The 12,490-nt window shown below is 33.7% G+C and overlaps 1 protein-coding gene across 1 annotated transcript in view; it reads left to right on the top strand.

The window, feature by feature from the left end:
* CCDC122 (coiled-coil domain containing 122) overlaps positions 1-12,490 on the top strand; it is a 32,876-nt gene that overhangs the window by 5,930 nt on the left and 14,456 nt on the right. The window contains exons 3-4 of the mRNA XM_057308466.1: positions 3,355-3,753; positions 4,887-5,003. Coding sequence (XP_057164449.1) covers positions 3,355-3,753; positions 4,887-5,003 — 516 coding nt within the window. The remainder of the gene's footprint in view (positions 1-3,354; positions 3,754-4,886; positions 5,004-12,490) is intronic.

Below are 12,490 nucleotides of genomic sequence, written 5' to 3'. Positions count from 1 at the left end.
TAATGATAAAGAAGACAAAGTTACTTCACCCATGGGGCTTACTTTCTAGTCAGGGGAGGCAGGCAATAAAGAAATAAACAAAAAAGGTAATTCCATTAACTGATGTGTTACAAAGGAAATACAATAATGTGTAACTCAAGGAGGATAGGTAGTTAATTAATATTTTAACTCAGAGAAGACTATTTGAAGAGTAATAATAAAGCTGAATTGTGAAAGACAAAGACCCCAACAGGTAATAACTAGAGGTAGACAAGTCCTAAGGTTGAGAGAGCAATTACAAATATCCTCAGATGAGAAGTCACTAGGCATATTTAAGAAACAGAAAGGAGGCTGTAAGAGGGAAGAGTAAAACATGAGATGGATGGCAGAGTAAACAGTGACTAGAGGATATATGACCTTATAAACCACATCAAAGAATTTGAAATTTTATTATTACAGCAATAGGAAATCACTAGAAGTTCTTGAGCAGAGAAGTAATAAGATATGACTTATATTTTTGAAAGATTTTTCCATCTGATATGTGGAACATGGTTGTGGGAGAGGGGGAAGAATGGAAATAGGAAGAACAGGCAAGAGGCAGGCCACACTACAAAAATTGGTCAGAAGTGAATTTGGGATTTTATTTTGGAGGCCCAACCATCAAGCTTTGCTAGTAAGTAAGTTGTGGGGGGATTAGGTAAAGAGAAGAATCAAGAATGACTTGTAGATCTTGAGTATTAGGTATAAAGTGGTGCAATTTATTGAAATCAAGAAGACCAGGGGAGGAACATATTGGGTGTATAGATTATTCTTTTCTGAACATGTATAGTTTAGATATCTATTGGGTTTCCAAAGAGGAATGTCAAGTGGGCATTTGAAATCTCAGAGCTGGAGATAAAAATTGATGTTAATCAGCATGTTGTATTTTTCTCTCTCATCTCTGCCAGGAAAAGGATAACTGGGTCTGTCTTTTTAATACACTGCCCCTTCCCAAAATTATAAATTTGTTTAAAGAGAATGGCCATACTAGATAGAAAAAAAAAAAAAAAAGAATGGATGGTGGTCTGCAGCATTATTTCGGTGGGAGGATCTATAAAATTTGGTGAAGAGATATAAATAGTAAAGAAAAGGAAGGAATTAAGGCTGCTTCCCAAAGTAATACCATTAGTTCATTAGTTTGGGAAACTAGGGGTGTGGTAATTTGCATTTTTGGTCCCAATTCTTCCCTTGCCATGTATCATTACAGTGAGTGGGCATACTTCTATCCCTTAACTGTGAGTTTCATCATGTGATTAGCTGGGATATTAACAAATGTTATAAATAGAAGCTGGAAAAGCTCTTCTATACTTGAACTTCCATTCTTTTGCATCTGCTATCATTTTGAGGACATGCCTAGCCCAGCCCACTAGAGGATAAGATACATATGAAGCAAAGCCAAGATACCCCAGCCAGCCCAGTCAGCCAAACCAAACCATCTTACAGCCAGTCAAGCCCAGACATTTGAGCAAATCTAACCAATGTCAACATCTAGCCAACTCCAGCTGCTCCCATTCATGTGAATGATAAATATTTATTTTATGTCACTGAGGTTTTGTGGTTCTGACAATAGATAAGTAATGCAAGGAAGAACAGGATGGGAAGGGGAATAGGATTAGTCTGATCTGGGGACATGATGAATTTGAGATGGCCAGTGGCACCTTGGTGTAGGACTTAACAGCCACTATGTTCTGTGAATCATCAGCATATATGTAGCTCAAGACGTAGGTATGGATAAGATTACCCAAGGAGTATACATAGAATGAGCAGAGGAAATTATGATGATTGCACCCTGAAGAAGACCTGTATTTGAAGGAACAATTGAGATTGAGAAGGAATACTTAGATATTTGAGGAGAACCAGAGAAGAATGGTGGTGTGAAAAGTAGGTTTTCTTTTATTTATTTAGTTTATTTTTTATTTTTTATTATGTTCAGTTAACCACTGTATGGTACATCATTAGTTTTTGTTGTAGTGTTCAATGATTGATTAGTTACTTATAACACCCAGTGCACATCACAACACATGCCCTCCTTAATCCCATCACCCTGTTATCCCCTCCTTCCACCACTTTCCCCTCTGAAACCCTCAGTTTGTTTCCTGGTGTCCATAGTCTCTCATGGTTCATCTCCCTCTCTCATATCTCCCCCTTCAGATTTCCTTCCCTTCCCCTATGGTTCTCTGTGCTATTGCTTATGTTCCACATATGAGTGAAACCATATGATAATTGTCTTTCTCTGCTTGACTTACTTCACTTAGCATAATCCCCTCCAGTTCTATCCATGTCAATGCAAATGGTGGGTATTCATCCTTCCTGATGGCTGAATAATATTCCATTGTATATATGTACCACATCTTCTTTATCCATTCATCTGTTGAAGGGCATCTCAGCTCCTTCCACAATTTGGGTATTGTGAACAATGTTGCTATGAACATTGGGGTGCATGTGCCCCCTCTTTTCACTACATCTCTATATTTGGCATAGACACCTAGTAGTGCAATTGCTGGGCCATAGGGTAGCTCTATTTTTAACTTTTTGAGGAACCTCCATACTGTTTTCCAGAGTGGCTATACCAGCCTGCATGCCCACCAACAGTGTAAGAGGGTTCCCCTTTCTCCACATCCTTGCCAACATTTCTTGTTTCCTGTTTTGTTAATTTTTGCCATTCTAATTGGTATAAGGTGGTATCTCATTGTGGTTTCGATTTGTATTTCCCTGATGGCTAATGATAAGTTTGAGAAGTTCTTTATAGATCTTGGATATCAGCCCTTTAGAAAAGTAGGTTTTAAAAAGGAGATGCCGGTGAGAAATGCAAACTGTCCCAGAGAGGTAAGGCAGACATCCTTATGCTCATTTACAAATGAAGAAAGTGAGATTTGGGTAGGGCAATTAAGTTTGCTATGTATGATCATACCAACTAGTAAAATGGCAGTAAGGGCCCTAGAATCCAGATCTTTTGATTTTTAGCCTAGGGCTTTATTATTTTTATCATATTATCTTTCTTCAGTGAGTACTTCTGATGTCCATAAATATATTATTTAAATGATTATAAAGTAATTTTTATGTATAAAATGTTAACACAAATGATAAAATTTTAATACTTTGAATTAGATGAACATTACAAAGTAAGAAACATATAACTCTGGGCTCCCTCAAACATTATAAAATAATTTTGTTACTTATTGAATGGTTCCTTTGATTGTATATCAATTTTTCTATATCTGATAAATATGTATTTTTATGTTGTAATTTTACTACAGACTTACGGATCAAAACAATAACATTCCTCTTATGTTGAATATCATGAATTAATAATAATAATATTGAAATATTTTATAGAATGAACTCCATGAGCTTGAAAAACAAATAGCATCTGTCTCTGCAGAAACTAAAGAAACAGAAAGGCAAATTTACCAGCAAGATGCTGCCATAGAGAATGCCAAACTTCAATGTGGGAACCTGGAAACTCAAATCAAATCCTTACATACAGAAAATGTAAAACTTAAATTTGACATAGAAGCAGCCCAAGAAGACTTTGAGGAACACATGATAAGATATAATGAATATTATGCAAAAATAAAAGAGCATAAAGATAGTTTGGGGGAGGTAGAAAGCAAATGGTCTTTCATGATTGCACTCCATGAAAAACGAGATCTTGTTAAAAAACTAAAAACAACAAAAGAAGAACTTATGCAAAATCTCCAAAATCCAGAAAGAAATCAGATAAAACAAGTACAGGTTTGAAATATCGCTTATCAAAACTATTTCTATTACTCCTTCTTTGTAAGTACACTTATTAAGTGATACATTTATCAGTAACTTATTAAAATGCTCATAGCTGCCTTAACGAGATTCAGAAACTATTTTCACAACTTCTAAAACTTAAGTACATGAGTTATGTAACAACTACACCAAATGTACAAATACATAAGGGAGTTGTTCTCAAATCCCCTGTGGATTAATCAAAATATATAGTCAAATAAAATTGCAGTGAACAATTAATCCATTTGTTTCAGAAAGTGTGACTAACAAAAAATGTTAAGCCCTAGCTTTTAAGCTATTGGATCTGACCAAATCAATTTCATATGCTTAATGCTATTATACAAACAATATCAATTAATAATTGTACCTTAAGAATTTTTCTATTTTTTATACTATTTTTTGAAGACAATGGGAGATATAAACTTAAAAAATCTGTCATTTCTTGCTAGAGAATTTAAAAGTATCCTTTATACTGTTGCTGGGCAATTGCGACTATGACTACCACTTTTCTTATGTCTTATTACATTTAGTTTTAATTTTAAGTTTTTATTCTTTTTATTATTTTTTATTTAAATTCAATTTAATTAACATTTTCTGTATTATAAGTTACTGTTTCTGGGCAATGGCCAGTATGGCTACCACTTTTTAAAAAATATATTATTTGCATTTAGTTTTAATTTTAAGTTTCTAAATCAAAGGTTTATTTGTTTGAATAGCAGTTCTTTATTCTTTTTACCTATCAAAGTAATATTCTAATCCGGTTTACCAAAATTAAATGTGATGGCTAGTTTATTTAAATTATAGAAATACTGAAATGTTGGACTTAGGGGCGCCCTGGGTGGCTCAGTCATTAAGCGTCTGCCTTCAGCTCAGGGCATGATCCTAGGGTCCTGGGATCAAGCCCTTCATTGGGCTCCCTGCTCTGCTGGGAGCCTGCTTTTTCCTCTCCCATTCCCCCTGCTTGTGTTCCCTTTCTTGCTGGCTGTGTCTCTCTCTCTCAAATAAATAAGTAAAATCTTAAAAAAAAAAAAAAAAAGAAAAGAAAATGTTGGACTTACATTGACCATTCATTGTTTGACTTGTGTATTTTACACTTTATAAACATACAGGAAGACATTACAATGTTAAAGGATAAAATTATAACTGTAGAAGAATCTATCACTGAAAAAACTTGTTTTCTCGAAGAAGAAAAAAAGACACATGAAAAATTAAGAAAAGAAATAGAGGTAAGTCTTAATTATCTGATTTCAGTGTTTTATGGTATCATTTTGTAAGCTTATACCATATTTATAATTTCCATAACTTACTCTTAATTTCTAAGACAGCTAGAGAACAAAAAAGAACTATAAAGAGCAGTAAAGTTCAAATCATTAATAGCAATAACTCCCTCATTCAGATACTTAAATATGTGACATGTATTCAAACAAAGCAAGCATTCATTCCTATTAAAATGTGGCCAAGAATCATTGTAGATCTCATTCCACCAACACCTTGGTTCTCAATGTCTAGAAAGCAGAGATTATTAAGTCAAAAAGGATGACCATTACTAGAGAGACATCAGAAACTCCTTGAAATAGAGTAAGAGACAATGGAAGTCATTATTATTCTAAACCTCTCTGACTTCATGTTTTCAATTATTAAGAATCAAATTAAAAAAAACTGATATGCAAAATTGAAAGTGAGATTAAATTTGGGGTACCACTAGTAGACTTCTATGGTCATTATTGTTTAAATGAATGGAGAATAAAAATGGAGAAGAATATGTTGTTGAGGGCAAATAAATAATTTTCACCCTAAAGGCATTATTTTGAAAACTAAAAAGATACATTTGCTTGTGGCTAATTTACCACAAGAAAAAAGCATCTGAAGAGTTTGAAGGTAAAAATCCTCACCTTTACAAAACATTTATCTAAGAAACGCCATTACTTTATCTTACATTTTTCTAGTAATCTAAATAAATGGTTATTTTTTTTACCTTCTAGATCAAGATTTATTATAAAATTATAAATAGTAAGACACTTATCAGTGGCATCAAAACAGAAATAAAATGATTAATGAAATTGAAAAATTGTATTCACAGATAAAATCCATCGTAAATGGTACCAACAAAATAGGTTAGCCATACGGAAAAATAAAGCAAATTTAGAAATAAAATTGTATTTCTATCTTATAACATATGCATATAACCATTTTCAAGAAGATTAAAGACAATATACAAGATAAACTTACCCATTTGTGTCTTTTAAAAGACACACACATGCGTAAACTGCATGATTAAATATTACTTTTGACAATATCATAAATTTCTAAATTAATAATAATAAATGTACCATAACAATAGAGAAGACAAAACTCATTTTGAGAGAAGGTATTTGCAATTTATATAAGTGATTAAGAGATAAGAAGATGTGAAACAAGCCAGTAGAACATTGAATAAATGATATGAAAAGTCTTGTTTTTTGAGACATGAATATCCAAAAAACAATGAGAAAAATGATTAACCTAATTAACAAATTGATACTGAAAGCCACAAAGGGGTCCCGTATTTAGTCCCTCAGATTATCAATATTATAGTTGATAAGATGTGGAGCACTTGAATTTTAATATACTGTTGAATGAATGTATGAATGTAAATTTGTATAAATCATTTTGGAAAGGAATTTGAGATTACTTATTAATTTTTTACTCTAATAATCTTTATTGAGGGATAAGAGTAAGTACACGAATTAAAAGGTTTAGCTTGATTAATTTTGACTAAGATATTTATTTTACCTATGTTATCATCACCTAGATCAAGATATATAACTTGCCTATTCATGCTTAGGAAATTCTTTTGTGACCCTTTTTTTAGGCTACCACTATTCTGATTTTTTAAAACAACTTTATTGAGATATAATTCACCCACTTGAAGTGCATAATTCAATGATGTTTGGTACATTCACACATAATTTGTAACCATTACCTCAGTTAATTTTAGAAATTTTCATCACCTCAAAACAGAAATTCCATACCCGTTAGGTATGACCTCTCCATTTGTCTATTGTATTTACCTATATTTTTGCTCTACCACATTCTTCCTTCCTGATGCTCTAAAATTCCTTCTTTTATCTTTTCCTTTCTCTTTAGAAAACTTCTAAATTCATTCTTTTAGAATATGTCTGCTAGGGACAAAATCTTTTAGTTTTTTTACATCTGAGAAGGTCTTGATTTTCCTTTCACTCCTGAAGGATATTTTTTGCTGCATACAGAATTCTGGGTTGACAGTTCTTTCCACAGTTGAAAAATGCTGTGCTATTTCTTTCTGGCTTCCCTGATTTCTGATGAAAAATCCTCTGTCACTCAAATTTTTTTTTCCCTATAGATAAGGTGTTTGATTCTTTTCCTTTTTTAAAATTGAAGTATGATTAATATACAGTGTTACATTCATTTCAGGTATACAATATGTCAATTTTATACATTACTCAGTGCCCATCACAATAAGTATACTCTTAATTCCCTTCGCCTTTTTTATCCATGCCCCTGCCCACCCCCGCTGCCTTCCCTTTGGCAACCACCAGTTTGTTCTCCATATTTCAGAGTCTGTTTTTTTGTTTGTCTCTTTCTTTTGTTGTTTGTTGTTTTGTTTTTTAAATTGTACATATGCATGAGATCTTTTGATATTTGTCTTTCTCTGATTTATTTCACTTAGCATTATACTCTCTAGATCCATCTGTGTTGTTGCAAATGGCAAGATTTCATTCTTTTTTAAGGCTCAGTAATATTTCATTGTGTGTGTATATATATACAACTTCTTTATCCATTCATCTATCAATGGACACTTGGGCTGCTTCTATAATTTAGCTATTGTAAATAATGCTGTAATAAACATGGGGTGGGGGTGCATATATCCTTTTGAATTACTGTTTTCATATGCTTTGGGTAAATATCCAATAGTGGAATTACTGGACCATATGGTAGTTCGATTTTTAATTTTTTGGAACCTCCATACTGTTTTCCACAGTGACTATACCAGTTTGCATTCCCATCAACAAGGCATGAGGGCTTCCATTTCTTCACATCCTCACCAACACTTGTTTCTGGTATTTTGCTTTTAGCCATTCTGACAGGTATGAGGTGACATCTCATTGTGGTTTTGATTTGCATTTCCCTGATGATTGGTGATGTCCCCAGAAGGAGCCAGCATCACTCCGAGGTGTTTGATTCTTGCTGCTTTCAAGATATCCTCTGTGTTTAGTTTTCAGAAGTTTTACTGTGATATGTTTTGGCATGAATTTCTTTGGATTTATCCTATTTGGATCCATTAGGTGTATGTCTTTTGACAAATTTGAGAATTTTCGTTTTTATTTATTTGAATACTTTTTCAATTTTGCCCCTTTTCTTTTTTCCTTCCAGAATTCTGATGACACAAGTGATCTTTTTTATAGTCCCACAGACCCCGAGACTCTCTTCATTTTGTTTTTCTATCTGTTCTCTCTGTTGTTCAGATTGAGCAATTTCCAGTGTTCTGTCTTCCTTTTACTGGTTCTTTCCTCAATTTCCTTTATTCATTTTGGTTATTGTATCTTTTCCATCTGGTTATTTATATATTTTATTCCTTTGCTGAGACTTGCTGTATTTTTGTTTCAGGCATGCTCATTGAAGAATTTTTATTATAGCTGCTTTAAAATGCTTGTCAGATAATTATAATTTCTGTGTTTTCTTTGCGTTGGCATATGTTGATTATTTATTATTCAGTTTGATGAGTGATTTTCTACTGAAATATGGACATGTTGGGTATTATGTTTTAAGCCACTGGATCATTGTTAGTTCCAGGTGGTGAAGGAAGTTCAGATTCTCCAGTCTGTCTCCATTGACACCCATGGAGGAAGGAAGGGCTTCTTGATACTAGTGGCCATAAGTGGGAGTTCTGGCTACCCACCAGGCCTCTACTGATAGCCTTCTGGCTGGGAGGGGCAGGAACACTTTAATTGTGCTCCTTATGTGGCCTTTATTGACAACATGTAAACATGGCCTTGTTACTACTGAGTGGTGGTGAAGGTCCTAAGTCTCTAGTAGGCCTTCTCTGACATTACCCAGTAAGAAGTGGAGGGGGCCTTGTTACCATTAGATAGGAGTAGAAGTCCAGGATCCCCAAATTGGCTTCACTGATACCAGAGGGTGTGATTTCCAGTGTAGATGAAAAGCCCTGGCTTCCCAATTAACATCATCTGACACCACCCCAGCAGGGAGATTGGGGCACCATATTATAGCCTAGCAATGGTGGAAGTGTAAGCTTACTACTCAGTCTTTACTGGTGTGGGAGGTGGGGGATGCCTAGTTTTTTGCAATGTTTGACTTAGTAGTTACTACTTAAAATGTTTCTGTCTTGGTAGGTTACCCTATTCCTTGTTCTTTGGCTAGAGAGCAGGCATTTCTTAGAATTTTATTTATTTTTTATTTTTCCTACACCTATTGGCATTTCCAGGTTGCTGTCCTTTCTAGTATCCACTTTGGGATATTTGAGGCAAAATAAAAACCCAGGGAGCTCACCACCATATCCTTTCTTGGGTCCTGAGGTCCCTAGTCAGTTTACCTTCTCTACACCTTTTAGAAGCTTCTTATGTTTGTAATGTCTATGGCCTTAATTTAGTTGTACTTAGCAGGAGGAGTAGATATATAATGTACATCCACTTCATCTTGACAGAAGCAGAAATGTAAATGGATATTTTCAATGGTAAAGAATAATGTAAGTGGTCACTAATATTAGATTTAGATGGAATGTCACTGAGCTTGAGACTTCATTTTTTTTAATGTTTTCATCATTAAACTTTTTGCCCTGAATTTTAATAAACTGTTTTTAAGCTTTCATAATAGAGGTACCTTTGTTAAGATACTTTGTGAGCTTTTTAATTTTAGTTTTGTCACCTCTAGTACATTTAAAAGTAGTCCTCAATTCTATAAATGAAAATAAAAAAAATTAGAAATTATCCAAACTAAATAAAAAAACTGAAGGACAAATAGAGCCACCCCATTGTCTTGAGAATATTGCATTTCTGTTCAACAATTTCTCTTATAGCTTGATGAGAATTGCTCATTGATATGACTAACTTCTTTCTCAAAACAACCAGTTTTTAAAGAAGATAAATTCAAATACCAGAATATTTTTATTACTTATTTCTTCTTTGAGTCTTTTCTTTCCTCCCTTCTTCTGCATGCTTTAGCCATGGCTTTGGTACAGTTCATGGTCATCTTTTGCTTGAATTTGCTTGCATTCTTTTGTTCTAATCCTTAATGCTTTCAAACATTTTGTACTTTGCATGTTTTAGTTTTGATGTTAATGTTGCTTTTTACATTTTTTTTGGTTCAGAAAAAATGAAAATGTGTTTTGAATTTCACATTTTTTTGTCAAATAAATGTTTTTTGTATTTTTGGGCCATATCTGAATGAAACAATTATTTCTAAATATTTATCCCAAAAAGCTTTTTCTCCTGTCTATTGTCTGACTTTAAATATACTTTGGAAGAAGGAATTGGTGAAAAAACTGGGGAAGCAAAACACAAACCATACAAACACAAAGCTTCAAAGACTATAAAAAAGATCATTTGTGTCATCAGAATTCTGGAAGGAAAAAAGAAAAGGGGCAAAATTGAAAAATTATTCAAATAAATAAGAACAAAAATTCTCAAATTTGTCAAAAGACATACACCTATAGAATCAAGTACCTAATAGGATCCAAATAGGATAAATCCAAACAATCAGTGATTAAAATGTTATTTACTAAAGCCAAGAGTTTTCAGGGAAAGGAGACTAGGCAGTTAAGAAGTTTTCGGCAAATAATGAGTGCTACAAGCAATATTTTGTGATAACAGACATTGTGCAAAGTATTTTGAGATTCACTAAGGGTTAATCTTGCCTAAATTTTGTAGAATCTGAGCTCCAAATTTAAAAGGATAGGGAAAATTTAGAGGGTTTTCAGAACTACTATGGATCAGGAGCAAAATAAGTTTAACTTGGTACAGTATATATAACATGCAGCTTATGCGATTAACTAATGCATTCATTTATTGAGGTCAGCCACAGAAGTGATTCTGCAACTAAAAATCTAGTCGTATGAGAAAACCCAGAGAAGCAAAGGTTAAAAGGTGAACTAAAGACAGGATAAGAATCATTCAGATAGCTAGATTACATGGTAAAAATTTTATTACCTTTATTATTCTATTTTATAAAAAGTACAAGAAGAAATGTTCAGAAGTATTAAATCTGTTATTTCTTGAGTGCCTGGTATTTTTCAAGTAGTTTTCATAAGCTATTCCATTTACATTCTCATAACCTATTTTGCAGAATCTCAGAAAATTTAAATAACTTGTACAAGGTTATTTAGCTAGTTATAAGTGACAGAGTAGGATATGAATTCAAGTCTTTCAGACTCCACTTCTCTCAATCTTTTTTAAAAAAAATTGTTTTCATTTCAATGGGAGGGCATTCTCCTTGTAAAAGATTAAAGTATTAGAGAGAAGGCTATAGTTCCTTTGACCACCACTTCCCATTGCATTGCTCTCTCTTATCATGCTCACCTCTCATTCATGGCAACAACTGTTTAGTATATATCCTTCAAGTTTTATATATATATATAATATATGTGTGTGCGTGTGTGTGTGTGTGTGTGCATTTAAATAAGTGTGCATGCGGGTGTGTGTATATATATGTGAAATCACTTCATATGTAGGAGAAAGATTACATAAATGTGCCATACATATAATTTTGCAACTGCTTTACTTAATAACCTGTCTCATAGATTTTTTTGTTCATGTTAGTACTTATGGGCCTACTTCAATCTTTTTGACTGCTACAAATATGCTCTATCTTAATTTACTTAACCATGCTACAACTGATAGACATTCAGTGGTTTCCAGGGTTTCACTATTAGAAGTAATGTAATGGGGGCACCTGGGTGGCTCAGTTGATTAAGCACCCAACTCTTGGTTTCGGCTCAGGTCATAATCTCAGGGTTTTGGGATCAAGCGCCAAATGGGGCTCAGTGCTCAGCATGGAGTCTACTTGTCCCTCTACTCCTCCCACCTCTCTCTTTCTCTCTTACAAATAAAATCTTAAAAAATAAACTAATGAACATCATAGTACACACACCCTTTGCACCAAGAAGTAGAATCATTGGATCATAAGGTAAAGTCCATGATCTTTCTAATTCTTAATATGTTCTTCAAATAATTATCACCACCACCACAACTACTTCTACTACTACTACTACTACTACTACTACTACTACTATTAATAATAATAATATCATGTTAATTTTGAAATCACTTCATACTGTTTTATGGATCCTTACCCTCCTCCTCATGAGGCTGATTGAATAAATATTAAATTTGGCCTTATTGGGAGCCTCCATGTTCCATATTAGCTCCCTTCAAATTCATGGCTTTAACTTGAGCTGAACATGCATGGGGGATAAAATTCCAAGGAGCTAGAATGCTGGAATTTCAGCATCTGCCCACTGCAGCATCTGCCAACTGCTCACTACTCCCACACCTTAGGAATAAAGATCACACTCAGAACTAAGAACTAAGACAAAATCAGACTAAGGGCAAGGCCTAGACTTAAGGACAAAACTGAAATAGACATTCTAACAAAAATATAAAATAAGGTCTCACAGGATTAACATGATCTAACAGTAACTTACCTGATTATTTCAACAAAATTCAATACTTCAGAGCAA

The sequence above is a fragment of the Ursus arctos genome, unplaced genomic scaffold (assembly GCF_023065955.2).
Source record: "Ursus arctos isolate Adak ecotype North America unplaced genomic scaffold, UrsArc2.0 scaffold_10, whole genome shotgun sequence".
Classification (NCBI taxonomy): Eukaryota; Metazoa; Chordata; class Mammalia; order Carnivora; family Ursidae; genus Ursus; species Ursus arctos.
This window is presented reverse-complemented; position numbering and strand designations above follow the sequence as displayed.